A 26739-nucleotide genomic window follows, 5' to 3' on the forward strand; every position below is an offset into this window, starting at 1 on the left:
AAAATATATTATACACATGGGACTTGTATCGTTTGAAAATGCATTGTTAAAATGCTAGGTAAGTGTATGATAATGCATTGTTCTGTGAGTAGCTCTTTATATTGTAGCGAGAGCTACCCTGGGCTACGAGTCGAGCATTTCGCGGTACATGGAAGAGGAAAGTTGTGCGCATGCGCTGTTACCATGGCAACCGGAGAGGAGCAAGGTGCGGCGTGCGCTTCGCCGTCGCCGCGGCCGCGCTCCCGCTCCACCGTCGGAGCCGAGCGTGACGTAACGCGGTTGAGCACTTGTGCGCATGCGCCGATACCATGGTAACCTGAGGCCGCATTCTTCGTCGCCGCCTCGCGGCGTGCAGCTTTTACACTCGAACCGCGCGTCGCATGCGCAGCATTTCGTATAAAAGGCGTATATGTATAATGGGCGTCTGTATCCCAACGTTTGCACTGCTAAACGGCGCGCACGGAGAAGAGAAGATTAACTCTTCCGGTCCTGAGGTTTTTTCCTGGCAGTTGGCTACTCAACAAAGGGAGAATGAGTGTCAAAAGGCGAAGAGAGCGCCGGAGACGCCCGATCAGAGAGAGGAATGCCTTGCTAAACTGAGATGCCAGGCTGCCGAGCGTAATAGACGGCGCATATCCGCCGAGATGGGGCCTATGGAAGGCGTCAGTCAACGGGAACCAACAGAAGAGGATGTGAAGGCCCGTCCTGTGACTGATCACACCATTCGAGTTTCCGAAAAACAAGCTCAGCCAGGGAAACGTAGTACCTCTCGCTACGTATATCCTAGCATAGCCGAGCTAAGCCACTGCAAATTTTGTTTTTCACCTGCTAACGATTGTAATCCCATATGGCCGTTGAATTTGATTTCGTTATGCTCTGCGCGAATTGAAGCTGTACCATTTTCACTTTAAACTATGTGTATCTTTCTGTATATCGTGTGTGGAGCACTGCAAGTACCAATGAGTCGTTTATTCTTTTAAATCGCCTTTTCTTTCCCCAAAATTTGCAACATTATTCTCAATCTACGCATCATGCATATCCTATCTAATCACACCCCGACAGTCTAATTAAATGATTAAAAACATGTATTCTTGCGATTCTGTGTGCGGCAGTGGGCGGAAAGAATGCACACCCGGCGGCAATTTTCGCTGAGCTTTCATTCAAATTTTGATGGCAGTTAGAGATTTAAAAAAAGGAAACTGTAGGAAACCGAACATCCTGCTTTTCGGCGAATATTATTATTATTATTATTATTATTATTATTATTATTATTATTATTATTATTATTATTATTATTATTATTATTATTATTATTATTATTTCTGCTGCTGTTGTTATGAGCTTAATGACTTCAATCACTTGCTGGAAGACATTTCCTTCTGCTACTTCTACAACTGTGCTGAAAAATTTACTTCATTTGATTTGAATATTTTACGCTTATATTTCATTCCCATGTGTGTCTTTTCATTCACTCCACCTGCCAGGAATATGTGACCTTTTTGTGTTAAAATTTTATTTTGCTGCATCCTGAATTCCGTAAAAAAATTTTGTGTTGCCGCGCCAACTTGTCGTGCCAAGACCCCAAGTTACTATTGGTAGACAGGCCTGATGAATATTGTAATTAACTGTGGTGGCAATAAAGATATTATTATTATTATTATTTATAGCAACTAAAGCACAAGTGAGGCGATGTTTTACAGAAAACATATAAAATATTGTAAACAGCAGATCCGGTTCTTTTGTGCTGTGAAATATTTCAAGGTGCAAAGGTAACCGATGCTAGACTCCATCGCGCTCCAAATTGTATCTTTTGAAATTCGGATATCACCAGAGAAGTAACGCGGCAGCAAAACGCAGTTTTTCTTTCAATTACAAATGTTGCAACCTTACTTTGTGTATTGGCGCCATTTGTTTATATTTATAAAGTATTTCAGTGACAATTTTCATTCCAAAATTTTGGACTAATAATGTAATAAGGAAGTACAGAATGCTATTCTTTACTCCCTGAATTGCATATGAAAGCAAAAATATAGACAAAACAGCGAGGGTCATTTGAAGTGCAGGTCATGACGTTTGTCTGGAGAACACAGCGAGTAGAGAAATTTTCACGCCGCTGTCTCTGCTGGACATTAGCTTACACTATCTCTCTCGGCTGCTTTTCATATGAAGCTCAAAAAGTGCTGCAAAGTTAAAACTCCAGATCTGAAAATGGTAGCCCCGAGTAATGGCAGGCAGAGCAATAAGTTATCAGCTTAAAACAATAACACATAACAGCTATCAACCACCAGCCGTGCTTAATGAATGACGCAGAGTGACATTTGCGAAGCTTTTTGTCTGTGAGAGGTTTAGTTCGTTCAATGACTGCTTATATACCGTAGGTAGGGCCCAATGACAGTTGACTACCGCTAGATACACTTTCCCGTAGGTAAGGAAACGAGGCGCAAAAAGAAGTGGAAAATTTTACTTACTTCTCTATTCGTAACAAAGATGAGGTGGCTGAATTATTCTGACCTTAATGTACAAAGTATTAATCACAACTTGTGCGGCCTAAATGTTGCCTGTGTAGGTTTTCACGCGTCCGCTGTTATTGCCATTCAGCTGTGCTTGAATTTCAGTCTCCTAAAGAGAGACATTTCCTTTCAGCCGTGCATGGAGGTCCCGCTCCCAAAGCGCCACGCATTGGGCCTACACCGCACGCGGAGACCACTGCTCGTAGCCTACCGCCCATTGCAGCATCATGTATTTCCGAGGCCGAATCCTTCGGCAGCCGGGAACGCCTGCTGATAGCTTCACGCGAACAACGGGGCACGGGGAAGAGGTCTGCTCTTTCGCATCTGTTGAACGCCACAAGATATAGATACAGTGAGTCTTGATGCTGCTGTTTCTTTCGTGAGATATAGCATTTTTAGCTCAAAATGAACACCGTGTCTATTTGGCGTTTGTTATCTTCAACCGTATACAGATAGCTACTTTTTTTTTCCTTGAGCCGTCTTGTACTTAGTAAGACAAAGTTTGTAAACAATAAAGCAAAGCCTAATTTAAACCAAAATACTTTTTTTCATTTATTGGCTCTGTTCGATGAAGGCAGCCGCCAAATATATCTACAGTTTTTCCTTGCTGACAGTGTTGCTGACATTGACGAAACCTTCTCACGAACAGATATCGAAAGCTAGTGCACTTCATAGTCTTCTGTAAGGCAGTAATATGCATAAATGTGGTCAGCACCACCAGTATTTAGATAGCGTGAATATCCCGCATGAAGTATATGAATTTTTTTTTTTTAGGAACCTTCCTTCTGCAGTTGAGTACGATACCACATCACCGTCAGACATTTGGATTGCTCTTCATATTTTAATGACTTTTATTAATGACGAAACCAACAAAAGTAATCAACTGTAGTTCCTGACGCTCTACAGGAGTGATGGCTGCAACGCTGTCGGGAAAAAGTTTGCATCATAAGGAAAAAAGAAAGCTTGATTTAAAAGTTGCGTTATGAGAGACTCTATGCCCAGGGCGTTTGTCTTGTAGTTTTAGGCTTGGTGCCTCGTAACGCTTGCTTCATGCATTTAAATGAAGATACCTTATCTGTGAAAACTGTCGCTAGAATCAGACTCGCGAGTTCGTAGGCAAGGAGGCTCGTTGCAATATGCACGTTCTAGAAAATGAATTAAGCTAGAACGTACAGCAACGCGGGCACGAGACAAATAACAAATTGCAACTGTTGACCGCCGTGCTTAAGTAATCACGCAGGTAGATATTTTCTAATCCATTCGATGGCTGAAGATTGCGTATGTTCAATGGCTTCTCAAATGTACTCTGAATCTGACAGAATGGCAGTAACCTACCGTGGGCTACGTTCTGCTAGGCGGTTATGTGCAGCACAAAAAGAAGTTGACGGAATACGCGAGGAAGAAGAAGAAGTGGTCCCTGCTAAAGTGGCTGCACATCGCTCTTCAGAAAAACCTCGCCATCCACGTAAATGCGTGCCCTATTTGAAGAGAACTGCATCCTCGCCTTCTCAAGAAGCTCCGGACGTCCTCCCACCGTCTGAGGTCTCCTGGGAACCATGCATGAGTGCAGCTGAGCTGGGCACTGACGCTAGGCTTAGTGCCTACGCTGCCACGCTGGCGGAGGTAGCTCTGCCGGCGTCTCTTATGGCAGCACCTGCCACGCAGTCGACACCTGATCCGCGGCGCCAGGTCTAGCTTTGTGCTCCCGGTTCATCGGCAGATTCACCCCTCTTGCCTTCCCGAAATGCCGGACTGCTCGTGAGTGATCTGCCATTAGGGCACATGGCCATCAACTCTACACCACCGGATGGGCCTCAAAGCGCAAAGCATGATGAACAGGGTATTCCAATGAACTTATCGGCACCTCTACCCCTGCAAAAGTGTCCTCGCGCAGCTCACAAGCGTCCCTCAAACGACAGCCAACGGATTCCATCTTCGGCAAGTGATGGCTCCCAAGGTAAGCGCACTTGTCTTAAGATCGAGAACTCGGTGTAGCCTACACCCGGATCGTCTTCTTATAAAGTGACCATTAAATCACTGGCCAACAAAAGCCTCACGGATATACCGAACAAGATTTTACAAGCTAACTTGGACGCGTGCCTCGGAACCAAAGGTTTTCGGGGCTTCACAGCCAGGACAAAGCCCAGCACCATTGCAGTGTGGCTGCAAACGCTCACCAGTATTTCACTGACAAGCGAAATCCCAGTGCCAGTACAAGTGTATTTAGTTGAAGGCTCCGACTTGCAGCGCTGCATCGTCTACAACGTCGATATCACTGAAGATCAAACTGCACTCCAGCGTGAGCTGTACTTTCCCACGCACGGTGTCATCCAGGCCCGACGCATGGGAAAGTGGCGCTCTTGCATAGTCACCTTGCAAGGCCCTCTGACACTACCAGCTCGTCTGTACTATTATGGCTGTATTTAGGGCCTCGGCCATATAAACCGAGTGCGGTGTATTGCTATAACTGCTTCCGTACAGGACATATGCGCAAATCCTGTCCGTTCACTGCTGACGGTGAAAGTATATTGGAAGGGAACGTGGCTTACCGATGCGGCCTTTGTAAATCCGACGACCACGAGATAACATCTCCAAGATGCCCGACAAAACAAAAGGCAACAAAACAGGCCCGTCGTCGAATGACTTAGCATTGGCCAATACAAGACAATATAACTTCATTGCAGACATCCAATCGGTTCGCAGCTCTCCAGTGGGATGACGAGGAGTGGCCGGAGCTCCCTGAGCACACCTCGCATGATCCTTCAACTCAGCAACCTTCTAACGGTACTGTGCGAAAAGAACGCCTCCGAAAACAGCCAACAAAGCTGCGTAGTGGGCCTGAACTACCGCAGGACGATATGACCGCAGTCGACGAACAAATCGCATGTCTTTCAGCGGAGGTCACCAAGCTCCGGCAACACCGCGAACTGCTCGCTCGACGTAGACGGGCAGCGGAATCATCCGCCACATCTATCAGTGGCGCAGCAACAACGCCTTCCTGCCGCCCACCACTGTCATTTCCTTCCGCCTCTTCCCAGATTACCGCAATGCCACTGGAACTCTCTGCGACTTCTTTGCTCCGGTTTATGGTCAACCAGTTGTCCAACCTGTTGTCCGTGATTCTACAACGCTTGGACTAGTAACTAGAAATGGCAAGTTCCAATCGTGCGGGTGTGCTGCAGTGGAACTTCAGAGGCATTTCCACGAAGGTGGGAGATCTCTAGACACGACTACAAATTCACAAGCTAAAGCTATGGGCCATGCTGCTACAGCAAACAAACTCCTTGCCATCGATTTAGGCTTCAGTGCATACATGTCTCCTTCAATGATAGACCGTCGTGTACAAACTGCTGCTCCCTCGAGAAATGCGGCGGTGTATGTGGACTCACGTTTTCCGCATGTACGCCTTGCTCTCGAAAACTGGTGCACGTCGTATCAAGAGGTAGTGCTAGTGGCTGCGAAACTTAAGAAGGGAACCGTTGTGGTCGTTTCATTTTACGTTAGACCAGCCGGTGGTGCTTCCTCCCGTATTAATCTTGGCCTGTTAACAAGTGTCCGTCGGCAGTATCGCGGGTGTCCGATTTTAGTCGGAGGCGACTTTAACGCCCCTCACCAGGATTGGGAGTACCCCACTTCAAGCTCTCGTGGAAGGCGTGTGCGGGACGCCTTCACAGATGCCCAATTTGTGCTGCTCAGCCATCCTGGGAAAGCAACACGGCCAGTGCGTCAAACTCGCAGTGCTTCCTATGCATCAGACTTGACGTGGTGGTCGGGTCCGGGTAATCCCTCCTGGCACATGGAGCCAGACTGCTGGGGAAGTGATCATCACCAATCTTCATCGGTCTTCACACCTCACATTTCCGACCTTTACGCTACAAATTTTCTGTCATCAACTGGGACAGTTTTCGCTCCTGTATGGACAATATCTCCTCAGATTATTCGCCAATCCTTGTTGAGCGCATACAAACAGCGCTCAACAGTGCTACAACTACCACCTGGACTGATTTTGATCGACCGGCACCAGACCTTGGCCTTCTTAACTTGTGGGCGGCACGCCGTCAAGCCGAGTTTTCTGCTTCGGGAGACCCTACTTCATCGCAGGCACATACGCGATTGGACTACCTTACAGCTAAGGCACGCAAATATGAACGCGACCTCTCTCGGCGGCAGTCGCATGCGTGGTGCGAACAATTTTCTGCAAAATCCTCGAATGCCTCTCTATGGCGAACATTCCGTACAATGGAACGCGGTCGCCGTTCGACTGACGCAGCGGCAAACGCATGCTTCCCGGCTAACTTGTCGCCAGATGATTTCGCCAAAGAAGCAGCGCGAAAGTTCTTCCCAAAATACGATGTGGTGCCTTCTTCATCTGCGATTTTAAATATGACAGGCATCCCAGCGCATGTATATCAAATGCCAACTGATGTCTACGTAGATGAAATTGCGTGTCCTTTCTCTATGCCTGAGTTGCTGGCTGCGATAGATGATGTGAAACGGAAAACAGCGCCAGGCCCGGACAATATTTAGTACGAGGTGTATAAGAACCTGAGTAGCGCTGCACTCCTTCAACTACTTGACACCATAAACAAAGAATGGTTGGATGACGTAGTGCCCGAGAGCCGGTCAATCCGCTGTCGTGATTCCTATCCCGAACCAAGGGAAGCCTCCGACGGACCTTGCCAACTTGCGACCTATCTCCTTAACTCCTACGATGTGCAAGCTGGCGGAGTAAATGTTAGCCACACGATTGTCATGGTGGCTAGAGCAGCGCGGTTTTTATCACCCAGCACAAAAAGGCTTTCGTCCATATATTGGTACAGAGGACGGGTCGGCTGTCTTAACATCTACAGTTTTGTCATCTACCCGCACCCGCAATGTGCGTACTGTTTTAGCAATGGACGTTGAAAAGGCATATGACAACATCAGTCATGCAGCCATTCTGAACTCCACTGACATGCTTTATCTCCCCTGAGAGTGCGTAGTTTTGTACAATCAGTTTTGGAAGGCAGAAACTTTGCAATACGCCTCAGCGGCGAAGCGGTCGGATCATTTGTTCCTCTCTGCGGCGTGCCCCAGTGATCAGTATTGTCATCGACGTTATTTAATTTTGTTTCCATTCCGCTGGCTTGGCGCTTACAAGGCATCCGTGACATACAATTTCTTCATTACGCTGGCGACATGACGGTGTGGAGTACTCAACAAGATCTCCGTATTCATGAGGCTGCCCTTCAATCTGCCTTGGACGCTACCTGTAATTACGCATCATCGATCGGACTTCAGCTATCTGTGCATAAAACAACATACACGTCAGTTGCCAACCGCTGCAGACGCCGTAAACTTGTTGAAAGTCCAATCCGTCTTTGTCTATCAGGCACCCCACTAACGAAAGTCCGAGTGTAAAAATCCTTGGCTTAATGATTCACCAATCAAGATCAGCGACTGCATGGCTTTCTCAGGGAAAAAGGCAAGCTATTCAGACTTTTGGTTTGATTAGAAGAATTGCCCCTAAAACTGGTGGCGCAGGCTAGTTCGTTGCACGACAATTGGTGAGGGTAGTTCTGCAGCCACGAATTGTTTATCAAGCCCAGTTTCAACATCTTACAAAAGCCCAATGGGATCGCTTGAAGCCGTGAACCGAGAGGCTGTGAGGACCATTACGGGTCTTCAACGCATCACACCGGTCACAGCTTTACAAGAGAATGCGCAGCTTAATACCATTGATGAGCTCGTGCAGCAGCGCGTGAAGCGCGCAGCCTTAAGGCCAGTCTATCGCACTCCACGCATGCACTGAGGACTTATGCAACGTCACACTCCATTCTTCAGCCGCCAACGCCAGTTCTTCCCCTATGGAAGTTTGTGCAGCTCAGCGGCAACAAGCCAACAGATAATCGCCGCCCAACATCTGCTCATTCGGCATCGTTGCTTCGCCAGAAATTTCAGGAACAAGATGCTTGCCTGCCTGAAGGATCCATAGTTGTCTACGTAGACGCAAGCATACAAGACTGCAAAGCAACAACAGCTATCTACTGCCCGTGCAGACCTGCCCTGAATCAAACGTCTTGGTTTCAGCTTACGGAACCCCCTTTGTCCTCTTGTGCTGAGCTCGTTGCAGTTCAAGAAGCACTCTGCTCCGTGGCCGACATAACTATGCTCCCTGCGGCCCGCATTGTCATCCGCACTGACGCCCTTCAAGTTATCCGGTTGTTACGACGTGTTAGCCGCTGTCCAACGATATGTCAGGACATCCACCGGCTCGCGGCACGCATCCCGCAGCCAGTACGTGTTGAGTGGCTCCCACGGGATCTGCTGACCTTTCAAAGCCAGCCAGATTTAGCGACCCGCCTTGCGAATACAAACTCATCACCGCCTTGGCTCCTTCATTTCGACAATTTTACCGTCCTTTCATCAAGAAAGGAACTCCTCCGGCACCGCACACGTGTTCTCATCCCTCCGTGTGCGGTAACCCTCCCCTGCAGTCTTACCGGTGCAGAGTAGGTTGCGCTTTGGAGGATCCCGGTCGGGGTTTCCCTCACACCAGCCACCACTCGGAAGTGGCCTCAGTACCTAGAATTGTTTCCTCGGTCAGGGTGTCCGATATGTAAACACGAGGACATTGAGGCCGACATTCATCACTTACTATGGGACTGCCCAGCTCTCAAGCCTACTAGGATCCGGCACCTCATGGTAGCAGGTCTTTCACCAAGCAACCCTGCTTCATATATTGCCTGAACGCAGGGACCGTACAATCGTTCTCTAGTGGACTTCATCAAATCAGCTATAGCCTTTTTCCATTCATTTAAAATCTACTACATCATTCATCACACCTTCATTCATCATTAATGCCCTGGGGCAATAAATTTCGCTTTAAAAAAAAGAAGTTGACATTTTTACGTAATTCACTCTCTGGAACGTAAGCCAGACAGAAATCAGTTTGTTTGACTTTAACATGAACATGTACTCACCGCAGTTTGCGCTGCATGGCTACTGTCTTTTGCTGGTCCTTCGCCCGGTTGCTGCAATATCGCTCTTGCCTATTTTCATTGCCCTGCAGATTCAACAAAAGTGCCGCTCACCGGTACAGGAGCCTCCGCGCAGGCCACTCCTGATATTCCGGCACCCGTGGCAGCATCTGCTGTTAGGGACTGCCTGCCAGCCAGTAACATGTGTTGTTCTGCCGCCAGTCCTGCAAAACAGCGCGCCGCAGCCACGCGGTCGGCCATCTTACGTTTATTCAGTGGCGCCAAAGCAACATGGTGTGAGTCGTGGCGTTTTCGTATTTTTTGCATGTGATAGAATTTTGAAGCTCCGGAATCGTGTCTGTTTGCTGTGTGTTGTCCTTAAGCTTGGGCAGAAAATAATAATAATAATAATTGGTTTTTTGGGGGAAAGGAAATGGCGCAGTATCTGTCTCATATATCGTTGGACACCTGAACCGCGCCGTAAGGAAAGGGTGAAGGAGGGAGTGAAAGAAGAAAGGAAGAGAGAGGTGCCGTAGTGGAGGGCTCCGGAATAATTTCGACCACCTGGGGATCTTTAACGTGCACTGACATCGCACAGCATACGGGCGCCTTAGCGTTTTTCCTCCATAAAAACGCAGCCGCCGTGGTCGGGTTCGACGATTTCATTTTCATTTTATAATATCCAAACGAATTATATTTTTTAAAAGAGTACGAATAGTACTTTTTTTTTTCAGACAAACCAGTATGAATACCATAGCTTTGCTACCGAGTCCAATACGAATCGTTGAGCTAAAACCCGAATCGAATACGATTCAAATATTATTACAAATATTGGCTGCTTATGCGAATATTTAGATAGCAATCGTGAGAAACAGCGACGCGCTGCTTTCGCAGTTATAGCTCTATCCTTTAAGAGACGCAACACTGATATCCATTTTGGGGGTCGCAACACAATATCAGTGCATCGTCCTTATCATTGTCTTGTTATGCGCATAGCAAAAGTACCTTTTGCTGTTGGCAACGGGAGAAAATAAACTAGCGCCACATTGCAGCGCCCGAGACGGGCGAGAGCTGTGCATGAAGCATGGCCTCCGAGGTCAGGCGTAAAGGCCCGGTTTGTTGAACCTGCCAGGGCCCTGCCCCGTCGTCCAATCTCTGAGGCCATGTATGAGGATAATGAACACCGCCAAGCGAATGGGCGGCACCACGGCGCTCAACCCTCCATCCCGCGCATACCGATCATGGCAGCATGATACGCGGCTTGTATTGTCCTTGTTTTTTTTTGGATAGTCGTGGACGAAAAATACGGCCGGCCTTATTCGAACTTCGCTCCAACTATTCGAAGAGTATTCGAAAACTTGAAGACATATTCGGTCCATTTCGAATAATTTCGAACACACACTATTTGATTCGTTCAAATAATAGAGTAGGAGGTTGTCTGAGTCTGTATTCGAAATATCTGAATATTTGCACACCACTAATATTTTGAGCAGAAAAATGGAGGGGACACTTAAGCTCCGCCTTAAGGGTATGACGCGACGGCGTTAATGTGTGAATGCCAATATATGCAGAATTGGACATTCTCGACTTTACATGCATAGACCCCTGGGAGTCCTCATACCACTCCAGGCGCAGGGGCGCTGCGGTGAGGCGATGCGCCGCTGCCATGCGATGGCAGGTGCTGCCACCGGTGGGGCTTGCGCGACCTAGGTTGCTCTTCACGAGCTGCTTCTCCTGACCAATCATGAATTTAAATGCCACCTACGAAAAGGTAGTTTGCTCACAATGAGGTGGGCTGATTGTGATGATGATGATGCCACAAAGTCACGTGACGTAGGTGGGCCATCTAGGCTGCTTATCCTAGGATTTTTCGCTCACAACGCCGACGACGACGCCAATGACACTGGGTTTTGTGCAGAATTGGGGCCTTAACGTCATCGCGTTAATACATTTTTGCTTATTGGCTCGGTTCGATCCGGGCAGTTGCCAGATTATATTTCACCTATAAGACAGAGACTTCGCCTTCTTCTCATCTGTCTGGTCTGGTGCTCACGTCGTCGCGTGGAATGTTTCAAGTTCTTGCACACGTTAATTGACCCTCCGTGATTTGTGTCACTTATAAAGTATTTAATATCCTTTAAACCACCGTCAATTAAAAGGTGTCACAGACTAAACATGTCGCTTTTCAGTCCTGATACTGTCTCGTTCAAATAGTTTTTTCCCCCGCACTGCACTGAAATTTGGAACTCCCTTTCTGTTTTTACTCGTGCTCTGACTTCAGAGCAATTTTTAAATTTAGCGATTTGAAGCTGACATGTTTTTACTATGCTATTTCCTTGCGCTTTCATTGCGTCTCATATTCTCCTGATTGTTACGATTTGTTCGTGCTTTTTTTTTTCTCCAATCATAGCTGCATGCGAGGCTGGAGTATGTAAAGGATAAATATCTGTAGTTTCTTTCTTACTGATATCTTTTATGGCATCGACGAAACATGTTAACAAATGGACACGCTGAGGGTGTGCACTCTATCGAATTTTGAACGGAAGCATTATGCAACTATGCCACCAGCGCGTCAGGGTTTAGATAACGTGGACAGTTTGCAAAAGCCGAATATTTTGACAACCTGTCTCCTTGAGTAGAGTACAATTCCACATCGTGATTTATCCTGCTGCTTGCTATTTAGATGTTTTAATGACTGCTAGTGAGTAGGAAAGGTACCAAACTAACTAAAAAGTGCAGGTATAAACTCATTTCTGAGCAAGCAGCGAAACCGTTCTTGGTATCTGCAGTGTACTATTGGTCCTGCTTTTCGTAGGTTCGTGAGAATAACCGAAATTCTAGAAGGCGAATCCTCATCATCATCGGCCTGACTACACCCACTGCAGGGCAAAGGTCTCTCCCATGCCTCTTTAGTTAACACTGTCCTTTGCCAGCTGCGCCCACTCTGTGCTCGCAAACTTCTTAATCTCATCCGCACACCTAACTTTCTGCCGCCCTTGCTACGCTTGCCTTTTCTTGGAATCTACTCCATTACCCTTAAGCACCAGCGGTTGTTTATCTTGCCTTCGCCTTACATGCCCTGCCCAAGCCCATTTCTTCCTCTTCATTTCGACTAGGATGTCATTAACCCGCGTTTGTTCCCTCACCCACTCTGCCCGCTTCCGATCCATTAACGTTACACCTATCATTTTTCTTTCCATGGCTCGCTTCGTTGTCCTTAACTTAAGCTGAACTCTTTTCGTTAGCCTCCACGTTTCTGCCCCGTAGGTGACTACCGGTAAAATACGGCTGTTTAATTTTCTCTTCAGGGATATTGGTAAACTGCCATTCATGATCTCAGAGAACCTGCCATATGCGCTCCACCCCATTCTTATTCTTCTAGTTATTTCCCTCTCATGATCCGGATCAGCGGTCATTATATACCTGCCCTATTTAGACATAATTCTTTACCACTTCCAGCACCTCGCTACCAATTGTAAACTGCTGTTCCCTTGCTAGACTGTTGAATATTACTTTGGTTTTCTGCATGTTAATTTTTATACCCACCTTTCTGATCAGCCTGTCTAACTCATTGATCATGACTTGCAATTCATCGCCTGAGTGACTCTACAAGGTAATGTCGTCAGCGAATCGCAGATTATTTAGGTACCCTCCACTAACTCTTATCCCCAGCTGTTCCCAATTCAGGCCTCGGAATACCGCCTGTAAACAGGCAGTGAATAGTACTGCCGAGATCGTGTCTCCCTGCCTGACGCCCTTCCTTATTGAAATTTTATTGCTGACTTCATGGAACACTATGATAGCTATGTAGTTGCTATAGACATCTTCCAGTATTTTCACACAAGTATCTTGTGCACCCTGATTCCGCAATGCCTGCATGACTCCTGAGGTTTCCGCTGAGTCAAATGCTTCCTCGTAATCAATAAAGGCTATATATAGCGGTTGGTTATAATCTGCGCATTTCTTTATCATCTGATTTATAGTGTGGATATGATCTATTGTAGAATACCCTTTATGAAAGCCTGCCAGATCATTTGGTTGATTGAAGTCTAAGGTTGCCCTGACTCTATATATTAGCGATTACCTTAGTAAATACCTTGTAGGCAACGGGCAGGAAGCTGATCGGCCTGTAATTTTCAAGTCCTTGGCGTCTCCTTTCTTATGAATTAAGATAATGTTAGCGTTCTTCCAAGCTTATGGTACGGTCCAGGTCATAAGGCACTGCGTATACAGGGTGGCTAGTTTTTTAGCACAATCTCCCCTCCGTCCTTCAACAGATCTGCTGTTACCTGATCCTCACCAGCCGCTTTTACGCTCTGCGAATCGAATATCTTCCAATTCGATTCGATAAACGAATCCAATGGCGCACTTTCAAAATTATTCGACATGGATCGAATATGGTCACAAATTCTCAAGTAGCGTTCGAATAATGGGCACGAATTTCGAATTGGGCACGCCGTGGTTTTTTTTCGGCAACTGTTTCAAGAACAGGGCCCACTCTGACGCCGCACAGCGTGCTATCGCAATCGGTCTGCGCGGCAGGGTTCAGCTCCATGACGCGGTCCATCCACGTGGATGGGTTCATAATGCTCATACAGGCCCACAAGACTGGACGACGCGGCAGAGTCCAGGCAGCAAACTACGCCTTGATGTTCGATCTCGGAAGCCATGGCTTCTATACGCAGCTCTCACCCATCTCACCTGCTGCGAAGTGGCTCTAATTTATTTACTGTCGCCACCACTAGGTAATTTTCCGATACTCACGACATAACGTTCAGAGTGTTTGATGGTTTATGGGGGTTTAACGTCTCAAAGCGACTCAGGCTGTGAGGGATGCCGTAGTGAAGGGCTCCGGAAATTTCGATCACCTGGGGTTCTTTAACGTGCACTGACATCGCACAGTACACGGGCCTTTAGCATTACGCCTCCATCGAAATTCGACCGTCGCGACCGGGATCGAGCCAGCCTCTTTCGGGCCAGCAGCCGAGCACCATATCCACTCAGCCACTGCGGCGGCCCTAACGTTCACAGTGTGTACTTATATATACTGATTTAATGTTGCGTACCCCCTAGTGGAGGCCAATGTTGCGTCTTTTGACAGCTAGAGTTACAGCGCCATAAGTTGTATCGCCGTAAGGCTCTGCCGCTACACTACGCTGTTTCGTACGATTATTAGTTTTGTACGAATATTCGCAGTAGTCGAATATTTGTAAAAAAGTTCGGTTCGTATTCGATTCGATTTTATCACTATTCTCTTCGTATTCAATTTGGTAGCAAACCTAAACTATTATTACTCGATTCGGTCTGGACTAAGTACTATTCGAAAAGCCCTATATTTTTGTAATAGCAGAGGTGGGTCACTGTGTGCATATTAATTTCTGCCCTGTACGCGTTAAGGACATTACTCAATAGGTCTGTGTCGTGTAAGATGTAATATGAGGTCAATATAGAAGAGAATTTTTTTGGTCCGAAGTACCTATTTTTGAGTTTGGTGTCCGTGCAACTGTTGCCCTCATCATCTAATTCCTGAAGCATAATTTAATTATACAGTCTGCTAAGTCTGGCTAAAGGAATCAAAATAGCTTAGAAATTTCAAAGCAAAGTCATTGCGGTTCTCGTGTGCTGTGTTTACAAAAGCTGTGCACACACACACACACACACACACACACACACACACACACACACACACACACACACACACACACACACACACACACACACACACACACACACACACACACACACACACACACACACACACACACACACACACACACACACACACACACACACACACACACACACACACACACACACACACACACACACACACACACACACACACACACACACACACACACACACACACACACACACACACACACACACACACACACACACACACACACACACACACACACACACACACACACACACACACACACACACACACACACACACACACACACACACACACACACACACACACACACACACACACACACACACACACACACACACACACACACACACACACACACACACACACACACACACACACACACACACACACACACACACACACACACACACACACACACACACACACACACACACACACACACACACACACACACACACACACACACACACACACACACACACACACACACACACACACACACACACACACACACACACACACACACACACACACACACACACACACACACACACACACACACACACACACACACACACACACACACACACACACACACACACACACACACACACACACACACACACACACACACACACACACACACACACACACACACACACACACACACACACACACACACACACACACACACACACACACACACACACACACACACACACACACACACACACACACACACACACACACACACACACACACACACACACACACACACACACACACACACACACACACACACACACACACACACACACACACACACACACACACACACACACACACACACACACACACACACACACACACACACACACACACACACACACACACACACACACACACACACACACACACACACACACACACACACACACACACACACACACACACACACACACACACACACACACACACACACACACACACACACACACACACACACACACACTTAATGCGTGAATAAATATTTGACCCTACTGCTAGTTCCCTCCCCTCCGCTCTCTTAGCCTTCGATGTGTCATCAGGCTACGTCAGTCGAGGCTACGTGTGTTATTCCACAAATTAAAGGAGAACTGTATCCTAGAACTGAATACTTGAGGTCGTAAAACGTTTGAAAGTTTGGTTAATAAATTATGTGCGCTAAATAGAAATCCCGCCGAATACTCCCTCACAGTGCAATACATTGCAGAACTCACTTGTTGAAGCTTCAACAGTTCGTGGTTTCAACAAGCGAAAATAATGCCATGCTTGTTCAATTTTGTTGCGGCAATGGCCATTCTTGTATACCCTTTCCAAATGAATATCCAAACTGAATTTCTTTTTCACCAGTGACTTTTCCCGCTTCACTACATATAATTCGAAAGTAATAGAAAAATAAAGATGTGAATGAGCCGTCATTCACCTTTCCTTTTTTTTTCGGGGGGGGGGGGGTGTTACTGGAAGTGAGATCATTATTTATTCACTTTGCGCTTGTTTTCTTTGTTTAGCTGGAGTCGCGAAAATGGGGAACTGGGTTAGCGTGTTGCGGTCCAACTTTCTTTTTCCGCCTAACTCTTGATATTTTTCTTCGCGTATGCTTTTTATATAGTAATATATTTCTATAGGCTCTTAATGAGAAAAAAAGAACTACGCGGTGCTCTTATTGGTGCGCAGGACCTTTATGAAGTTGTGTCGAAGGCTAAAGGTGCACAGATTCACTCGAGTCGTAGGAGGCACGCTCCGATAGCGAAACCAAAACACTTGTCACGGCACTCTTCGGCTAGATTTGGCGGAAAAGAACCTGTTTTTCTCGGTCGCGGCGAAACTTTCTTGCCTCCGTCTGGCAACAGGCGAGAAACGGTAAACGCGGTGGCCTGCCTGGGCGGCCTCCCTAGGAAGCGAGCGCTGTAAACAGGTGTCATAGTCGGCACCATTTCAATTCACAATGACAGACATAGAGGAGTTCAATTTTGAACTCGTAAAACAGTTCTTATTGGACAGAGGAGGAAAAGTTACTAACCCGGAACTTGTGAGGAACTTTAGGCATTATTTAAACGATCCAGTTCACAAAGGTAAGAACTTTGGCTTTTGCCGTTGTCGGACGTGTCTTGCCACTTTATTTCCGTGTTGTGTTGCCATCGGATGTTCATTTGATGCTGCTAAGTAGTGCACTGTACAAAAGCAAGAGAGACACTTGCCAATGAATTGCTCTCTAACAGTGTCGGGACGACGGTACGAGTGGCTATAGTGTCATACCTGCGCTGCCTTGAAACTCACGAAGAATATGAACTTATTTGCTTGTAGATCACGTGCGGCAGAGATTCAAGGACTTTGTGAACCGGTTGGCAAGCGTAAAGGAGGAGAACGTGAGTAAACGAATGTTGTTTTATACTGAACTATTCGGTAAATCGTCGCTAAGCAGTCTATTTTGGTCCTTGACCCCCTAACCGTAATTACTCCGTCTGAAGGAAAGTGCAGGCATATGCACGACTTTAGAAGCTAGTCTGTGCTTATGAACACCTTCCGCTTTGTAAAATGAGTCTTGTCATTGCAGATCCTTAGCGCGACATACTAAGGAAATGAGATATGCAATGACTAAGAGAGCGAATGTTAACGATAACGTGAGCTATTGTGTGTGACAACATTGTGCGTGTTATCTTTACATTCTTTACTTGTCTTTTAAGGGGCGCTATTCTGTTCGTCTTCATGCTTGAAGTGTTGCTCATTTTGACGCAGTTCGATTCTCTAGAACTCCTGTGGTGTAGGTCGCGCTCAATCACTTAGCAGTGATTATGATGCATCGGTGTGAACATGCACACTGACTAATGCACTTGTTTTTTGGGCTGTGCTTAATGCGAAGTTCGTTAGCAACATGTACTGTTCTGATCTCATGCAGGCGTTAAACATTACTTTATGTGGATTTGGTAATGCATTAAATGCTTTTTCACAGCGTTGTTGAACCACTGCGGACTGAAGTGATGGGCTAACCATAAGGTCGCAGGGTTGGACTTCTGCTTCAATTATTGCACTAAATACAGGAGTGCTTGTCATTTCGGTCGTTGTTGTTGACGTAATTATTCTGGAATGTTTTACTGCTGTGTTTTGCATTGCTTTGTTTCACTGTTTCGGCAGGTAAAATTTCTTATACATTGAGCCTGCATAATGTTTAAAGCAGAGCACACATTTTTTATTATTGGTAGATTTCTGCGATACTCATGTTAATTACTGACTCATGCCTGGAAGGGGCGTGGTTATAGGTTTTAAAGTTTATTTACTGGTGTACTCGCTGCTGGGTAATGTTATTTTTCTTGCGTAGCAGCTCACATGAACACATATACAGATATCTAATGTCAGTTTTTCGCATGGATTAAAATCATGTGCTTGAAAAATACGATGACGTCGAGAGACGCAAGAATGGCAGTCCTGTTATTCCTGTCTCTCTCATCGTTGTTTTTTTCTTGCTGGTTAGTTAATTTTGTGATGATTAACCGTCTAGCTCACACCAAGATTTCAGTTTTCGTGGGCGTTTAGGTTTTGGAATGTCAGCTGTGTCACCTGTTTTCAGATAGTGAGAATTAGTCCAATTTATTTGCCACTTACGTTTTGGATGTGTTTTATCTTTGTGACAGGGAATTATTGTGCCTTGATCCTGGGAATGCAGTTCCTGCAAATGTAATGACGTTGTTCATTGTTGGTGCAGTTTTCATTTTCATGCTGTATTATAATTGAAACTGCAAAAAAAAATTCATTTGCCTGTCAGGACACTGCCAGCTGTGCATTCTTTATGGAACACTGCGGACAAATTGAAGTTGGTCTGCACTGATGGATTACTGTGTTCTGCTGACAAACAGGCTGCTTTCAGTGAGAACGGTCTTTTTATAAGCCAGAAAAAGAGAAAAAAAAATGAAATACAGTTCTTGCCACCACTAGCTATATTCGCAAGCAAACTGCAACACAATCACTTTTATATGTAGATCACTGAAGCCAGGCTACCCCACTATTCACTCCCAAAAAGGGATCACAGAGTTCCTTTTTGCCTTGACGTCACAGGTTTGAATCAAGCAGCAGGAAAAAATGTGAATTTTTTTAAAATCCAATCTTCTCAGTAATAAATGTGCCTTAATGCTGCCGGAAAAACACAAACATAGGCAGAAAGAGCCGTAGAATCGATTGTTCCTGAGAACAGAAATTGGATGGAGCATCCTCATTGTCCCTCTAAATGTTGCACTCAGTATCAGAGGGTATTGCATATGCTGCAGTTGCATTTTGGAGAGAAGTGTGCAGACGACACATGTCGAACCTTCACGTGACATGCAAAGCAGCAGTCATTTGCTAATGTGAGTGTGAAGGGGCAGTCTTGTATAATGTGTTGCTTCATGTGTGCCTTTGTTGCATTATTAAATGTTGTAACAGTTCGCAAATTCGTGCATGTGCATTGCAGAGCATGCTTGAAGGGCACTTCATGCTCTACTTAACCCTTTAACAGCCAAATTATGAAGGAATCAAAATAAAAAAATTGCCTCCACGCTGTAGTCTGATACAACTTACAATGCACTGGCCTTTCCCCGTCAATGGCCCCCTACCAGCCAATGGCGTTAGCCAATTCTCATGGCCCTGCTAGTGTGACAAAGCAGGGAGTGCTAGATAAAAGGGGATAGTTCCCTCCCTCCATGGTCAGTGATCCAGCCCTCTCTCCATTGTGGTGCTGCTCCCAGCATTGTTACAGTATCAGGTTCATGATAATTGGCTGATGCCATTGGCTGTAAGGGGGTCCTTTGATGAGAAAAAGCCACTGCATTCTTAAGTTGTATCCAGCTATAGCTAATGACCCACATTCAAACTGTAATATCTAGAATCGGTAGCACTGCTAAAATTTGAGGAATCAATATGTCGCCAATTAGCAAAATTTGGCATTTGGTCCATTTTGTACAGCTGGTCCAAGTTACCAAATCAAAATCCTGAAAGCAGCTCGAAGGCCCTAGTCACAGTAGAAAGTGTCTAGCCAACAAATGTCTCTTCCTGATTTTTCGCTGGGAGTCACACAGAGTTTGTTAGCACAGCTACCTCACAGAGACACCGTGAGGAGGCTGGCAAATGAGAACCTGCCATCAAAAGTTTTATGCAAGCACTGTGCCTTTGTGCCTTTGTTGCAGCGTGTCGCAAATTCTTGACACTTGGCGTTAGAGAGTTAAAAGTGAGCTGGAGGACAGTTGTATCGGGTTTTTGTTTTCAGTAAAATCCGATTGCTGGCCATTTCATTTATTTGTTAATGCTTCTTCAGCAGAAAAAGACGCTTTCATTGATGAGAAATTTGTAGTTCAAGTTGGTGTGTTTTCTCTTCCCGCTGGGATTCAAATTCATGACTTTAGTGGTGACACGAGTGTCCTAGGTTTGCTTTCTTTATTTTTCTTGTTTAGCTTATGTTCTTGGCCTTGTTGTGCGGTAAAAATGCCCTTTAGTTAAATACAACTCATGAATGCAAGGGCCCTCCAACCAATGGGGTCTATTCATTGCCATGACATTGTGGTCACCCATGTTGCACCTGCTAGCGTAGCATTGCAGCTGGCTAGCAGGTGCAAGGTGATTGACTAGTGCATCCTTACAATAAATTGACGCATATGGTTGGAGCGCCTTCTTTGAAGTTTACCGCTTCGTTCTTCAGTTGTATGTTACTATAGTGGTAGCCATACAACTAATCTAGCAGTCAGATGCTTATTCCTTAGTTTTCTATTTTTTGTGTCAAGAGATTTCACCATACACACAACAGCATACTTGTAGAAACAGCTAGTGGTGATAATACATGCCTTTGGTTTTTTGCTTGTTTCTAGCTTTTAACAGCCTTGTTTCGGTCAGAATTTTGATGGATGCAAAATGCTAGATGCCCATGTACTGTGCGACATCAGTGCACATTAAAGAACCCCAGGTGGTCGAAATAATCCGTTGCCTTCCACTATGGCATCCCTCATAGCATTAGTCGCTTTGGGACATCAAACACCAAAATCTCTACTCTTTCCTGTTTTCAGTGAATGTAGCCTCTTTGTGATAAGAAAAGAAAATGTTGCTCCATCAATATAGGCCATCTTCTGTTTGTCCTTAGTGTCTCTTTAAGCATGGTAAACGATGGTATATGTAGCAGTGATAAGCACTGGCTTGCTTGTCATTGATGTGAACATCATATCATTTGTGTGAACATGCCACATCAGAGCTACTTGTTCTTATTTTACAGGGAACAAAGTACCTCATTCTCAGGAATGAGTATTTTGAAGAGTTACAATCAAGCAGGAGAGAGTTTACAGTGGGGCACAATGGTGCCATGGAGGAAACGGACAGCAGTGTTGGGGTCATGCAGCAGGACCATGCCGACTATTTCGCGCCTTCGCAGGGGCAAACTCTTAAGCATCTGCAGTGGCGGCAGTTCACTCAGGATTACCCAATGATTGGTGACGAGTGCCCACCTCTTTCACCGGTTGGTGCGAGCCGCATTCGCTCAAGCCCTTGCCTCCTTGACGAGAACTGTTATGAAGACGTCCCTCCACCCTTACCTAAAAAAAAAAATTCTTTCGGAGGGTCACCGAAAAGGCCCGACATGCCTTTACCACCTCCAAGGGGAAGGAAAAACCATGGACGACGAGGGTCGCAAGTTGAGGAAAGGGTACGCCAGTTCAGCGTGGAGAAAGAACTTGAGGTGAGCTGTCTTTGCATTTATATCAAATTTTTTTAGTAGAAAATGAAGATTACTGTAGCCACAGTTGTACACTGCATTTAAAGGGACCTCAGATCAATTCCTTCCTAAGTTCCGAAATGTTAAAACAGTGGTAAAGTGTCACATAAAGGTTACTTTACTGGTACTGAGTTTTGAAAGTGTCATATTCAATTAAACTTAATGGGTCCTGTTCTATGGTAGTGTCAGTGCCCTCTCTACTCTCTAGTGAAGCCAGCCCCAGTGAAAGAAATGTGAAGAACAGAAACTTTGGAGAGGTTATTGGAAGTTGTTCTTGTACTCTTTCATACTCCACCTTTTTTTTTTTTCATTATGAAGTTGACATCGAAGCAAGTAAAAATTGTGTGATCATGGAATGTACACATGTTTACAGGGTGAACAAGAGAGCAATGTGTACATTGTTTAGTTAGCACATGTGAGGTGATGTTTGGTTGACAACAGCAACCTCAGATTTTTCTGATGGTTGGCCAAAGTAGCGGACCAAAAAGGGGAATTAGTCACTTGTATGTGTGAGCCATGCGCTGTCTGGAAAATAATTTTTGCTGAAGAGGCATCGCAGTGCTTGTTCTTCAACTTTTAATTTTTTTTTTGGGGGGGGGGGGGGGGGGGGGAAGGAAATGGCGCAGTATCTGTCTCATATACCGTTGGGACACCTGAACTGCGCCGTAAGGGAAGGGATAAAGGGAGTGAAAGAAGAAAGGAAGAAAGAGGTGCCGTAGTGGAGGGCTCCAGAATAATTTCGACCACCTGGGGATCTCTAATGTGCACTGACATCGCACAGCACACGGGCGCCTTAGCGTTTTGCCTCCATAAAAACGCAGCTGCCGCGGTCGGGTTCGAACCGCGGCGGCTGTGTTTTTGTGGAGGCAAAACGCTAAGGCGCCGGTATGCTGTCTATATTTTATTTCAGCCATTACTGGCGTGCCTCAAGAAAGACTTTGTGAGATGAGGTACAAAACAACAGTAGTTGTAGAAATAAAAAGGGACAGATTAAAGTTGTTCTTTCTGAAATAAACAAATTTTAAAAATTACCTTTCACTAGTTTTTGGTGAAATAAAATTGTGCTCTTATAATGTGCAATGTCATTAAGGTAGGACACTACTTAAGACAGCAGCAGTTGGTGGTAATGGACTGTGGCTTGTAGGGTCCTGTATTACTCCATTAACCGATCACAGCAGTAAATGAAAGGAATGTTTTATCGTTTCATTCTAGTAAACAATTCAGAGGGATCAAAATTCTTTTGCCTATAATTTCGTCTTATGATTGGAGTTAAGGTTGCAAGAAAACATTTAACAATGAACTGCTTTCTTGTCGCATAGGGATAGTGTGTGGCAGTCATGAATGTGGATGAAGCTTCACAGCAGACTTAAGTTGTATCCAAGCATAGTCTGTACTGTCCTGTATTGTGTGCAGTATTCCTTTGCCACAGATCGACAGGCGACATGGTATAGGACACAGGGATCACTGGCTTAGCTGACGCCATTTGCTTAAAGAAAGGTGTTTGTGCATGTACAGGGTCATGTGAATGCATTAGTACTAAGAAGCAACAGTAACAAAAACAGAGATTAAATACAGCTCCTTGTGCGGAGTGCACATGTGGGCAACACAGTGCTTTATTTTTTTCCCTGCAAACATGGCACCAGATAAAGTGGAATGAAGGCAAAACACTGAAAGAAACAAAACACCCAGAGGTGGTGTTTGTGAGGCACTGCCATTGTCTCGAGCTTTGCATGTGAGACAAAGTGCCTTTTAAGTGAATGTGTTCCTCACAGCATGTGACGAAAACATGGAGAGGTGTGTAAACTCTTCGCTATTAGCAGCACACTGCTTATCACATATGAGAATGTGCTGTCTCGGCAAGATGACCGTCCTCTACGTAGCGGAGTGAGGCAGCGTGAGGAGATGAAGGCAAATGAAGAACAGCAAACAGGATGAGCAACGGTCTTTGTCTGTCATCATCTGTTCGCACTGGCTCACTCTGCTATGTATCACAAACAAGCCATCCCAGCTGTGGCGGGCGCATTTCGATAGAGGCAGAATGCAAAAACACCCGTGTGCTGTGCGATATCACTGCACATTAAAGAACCTGATGTGGTCTGGATTAATTGAGCCCTCCACTACAGCAACTTTCGTAGCCCATGTGTCACTTTGGGATGTTAAACCCCACAATTAATATTTTTGACAAACAAGTTTAAATGAAAATTCTTATGTCCCGTACAGTAGTAATAGCAGGGGTTAAGCCTTCTTGTCAAGGCTTATTGCATAACTAAGAATGGATAATTGTGTGCAGCTTTCCCTGTGGTAGAAGTGTATGTCAAAAAAGATTCTTTTCGTTGGTCACATCTGATGCCTAGATATTTTTTTTTCCATATGTCACCCTTTACAGGTGTCAGTAGGCTTTCTTCAGAGAGTATACATAGGGAAAATCTGTTGCATGCTACTTGTCGTGGTGGCTTCTTGGCTGTGGCATTAGGCTGCTGTGTGCAAGGCTGTTGGATTGAACCTTTGCTACAGTGGCTGCATTTTGATGGAGGCAGAACACAAAAATGGGCTTGTCTTGTGTTATGTCAAGGCTTGTTAAAGAACCTCAAGAGGTGGAAATTAATGTAAAGCCCTCCATTATGGTGCCCATCATAACCCATATGCAGCTTAAGGACATTAAACCCTATGTATTACCACTGCTACTTATTGAGTGTGAGTACAGTAAAACCTTGTTAACTCGGTCTTCAAGGGAGTGAGAAAAACATCCAAATTATCCAAATGTCGAATTATCAAATAGCCCACCAACACTCCCTAAAACTGTTTGTCTGAAAGGAAAATTTATTTGGGGAAAATCTGGCCAATTATCATCTCCTTTCAAGATGAAACCTCCATTACAATGATGACTTTTGCAGTTGTGTCAAAGACTGTAATTCGTGCACACAGTCAGGAGTGTCGGAAGCAGGACTGATCCATAATGGCAAAGGTCTCTGCGGCTTCTTTCAGTTGGATAAAAGTGTATGAGTAGCACTTCTTTCAAACCTAATATGAATTAGAATTTGGATTAGATAATTTTATGAGTATTCGCTATTTTTCAAATATTGGGCGGTGCTCCAGAACAATGCTATGATGGAGTTATATTTATAGCTGTAAAAAGACGCAGAACTGACCTTCACTAGGGGATACGCAACATGAAGTTTGTACAAAAACTAAGACTGTAGGAAAATTACCTTTTGCTCAGTGGCTCAGTGGTTATAGTGTTCAGCTACTGACCCGAAACAAGCACATCCGATCCCAGCTGCGGTGGTCGCATTTCGATGGAGGCGAAATGCTAGAGGCCCATGTACTGTGCGATGTCAGTGCACGTTAAAGAACCCCATGTGGTCAAAATTATCCAGAGCCCTCCACTACGGTGTCCCTCATAGCCTAAGTCGCTTTGGGACGTTAAATGCCATAAACTCAAACCAACCTTTTGCTACTCATGATGACGACGAATAATCTAGTGGCATACCTCAGGATGAGAGAAAGAGCTACGTATGAGCTGTGACGTCCGGGATCGGGCACCAGAGCAGTATTTGCTGAACTTGGATCAACTCTGCCGCGTCGCCCAAACTGTGAGGACATATGGGAGAGTTATGACCTCCATGACTTGAGTAGAGCGTATCGCGGGACTGAACCATACAAGCTGTGCAAATCGATTGCGACAGCATGCTGTGCGGCATAGCAACAGGCCCTGTCTTTGAAACAGTTGTTGAAGAAAACTTGAGAGCATATCCGATTCGTTTCGAATAGTTTTGAAATTTAACTATTTGATTCATTCAGCAAATCAAATAGGAGGATATGTGGTTTGCTATTCTAAATTTTCTAATACTTGCGTACCCCTAGAGCTGAAGCTTCCTCGCGCGTGGCATCACAATTGAAGAGGCTTCACTGCACAAACAGCGAGCAGCACATGATTAGCGCCCAGTTTCAGCACGCTGGAAGAACGGAAATGCCGCGCGAACAGAAGCGAGGGAAGCATGCATTGGCACCGGAGCAGTATGATGCCTTCGATAAACAAACGGAAAAATGGTCAACTGCAAGGCAATTGTTCTAAATTGCGTGTAGCTATGGGCTCGGCTGGCTGATATGTACGGCTGATGGCCGTCATTGCCACGGGCTGGCGACGAAGCCCGAAAATGAAACTATATGGCTGGAATGTATCAGCCTCTCGACAGGGGCTAATCACATGCCTAACACGTGAACACACCTGCTGTTGCGCGCATGCCAGAGGTGTGAGGAATACTGTGTTATATCTGGTTCAAGCCTGAGGATGAGTGTTTGGATGATCGCTCGTCGTACCTTGACACGGCCCATTTTGGGAGCCTGGCTGAATTAAGATTCCAGCCCTAGGACGCCCAAATAAATTAGCTTTATATGTCGTTGACTTTGGCGGGAGTTTGGCGGGAGTCCATTGGTGGTACATATTTCCAGATTAACACACGTCGAATTAATGGCGCCTTACTGTATGTTCCTTTTTTCCTGTCTTTTTTTTTCTCTCATCTTGTGTCAGTTGATAGTGCGAGGGATACTGCCATGCATGTGCATGCCCATTCACTTGTCAAACTTGCTTCATGCCTTTGTGTTTGATGCAAAAAAACAATGAGTACTAAGTAAACTAAGCTTTTCGTCCTTATTTATTGTGTATTGTGTCTTCTCACCTTAACGGTTTTCTTGCCTGGGGCAAATCAGGTCTGTTGACCAATAGTAAAAACCCCAACATCTCAACTGATAGCAGTGCACATCATGAGCATTGGAACAACACCATCTTGTTTGTTGTGTTGGGAGTGAAAAACTTAGTAATGG

At 45.4% G+C, this 26739-nt stretch overlaps 1 protein-coding gene across 2 annotated transcripts in view; it reads left to right on the forward strand.

Annotated features, from left to right (window-relative positions):
* sowah (ankyrin repeat domain family member sosondowah) overlaps nt 1-26739 on the forward strand; it is a 147686-nt gene that overhangs the window by 25378 nt on the left and 95569 nt on the right. The window contains exons 4-7 of one of the 2 annotated variants that reach the window (XM_077647017.1): nt 2644-2862; nt 9562-9765; nt 17499-17560; nt 21421-21879. In XM_077647017.1, the coding sequence (XP_077503143.1) occupies nt 2644-2862; nt 9562-9765; nt 17499-17560; nt 21421-21879 (944 nt within the window). Of the gene's footprint in view, nt 1-2643; nt 2863-9561; nt 9766-17049; nt 17267-17498; nt 17561-21420; nt 21880-26739 lie in introns of those variants that run through there. The other variant, XM_077647018.1, reaches the window with a different exon arrangement.

This window comes from Amblyomma americanum, chromosome 1 (genome assembly GCF_052857255.1).
Source record: "Amblyomma americanum isolate KBUSLIRL-KWMA chromosome 1, ASM5285725v1, whole genome shotgun sequence".
Taxonomy (NCBI): domain Eukaryota; kingdom Metazoa; phylum Arthropoda; class Arachnida; order Ixodida; family Ixodidae; genus Amblyomma; species Amblyomma americanum.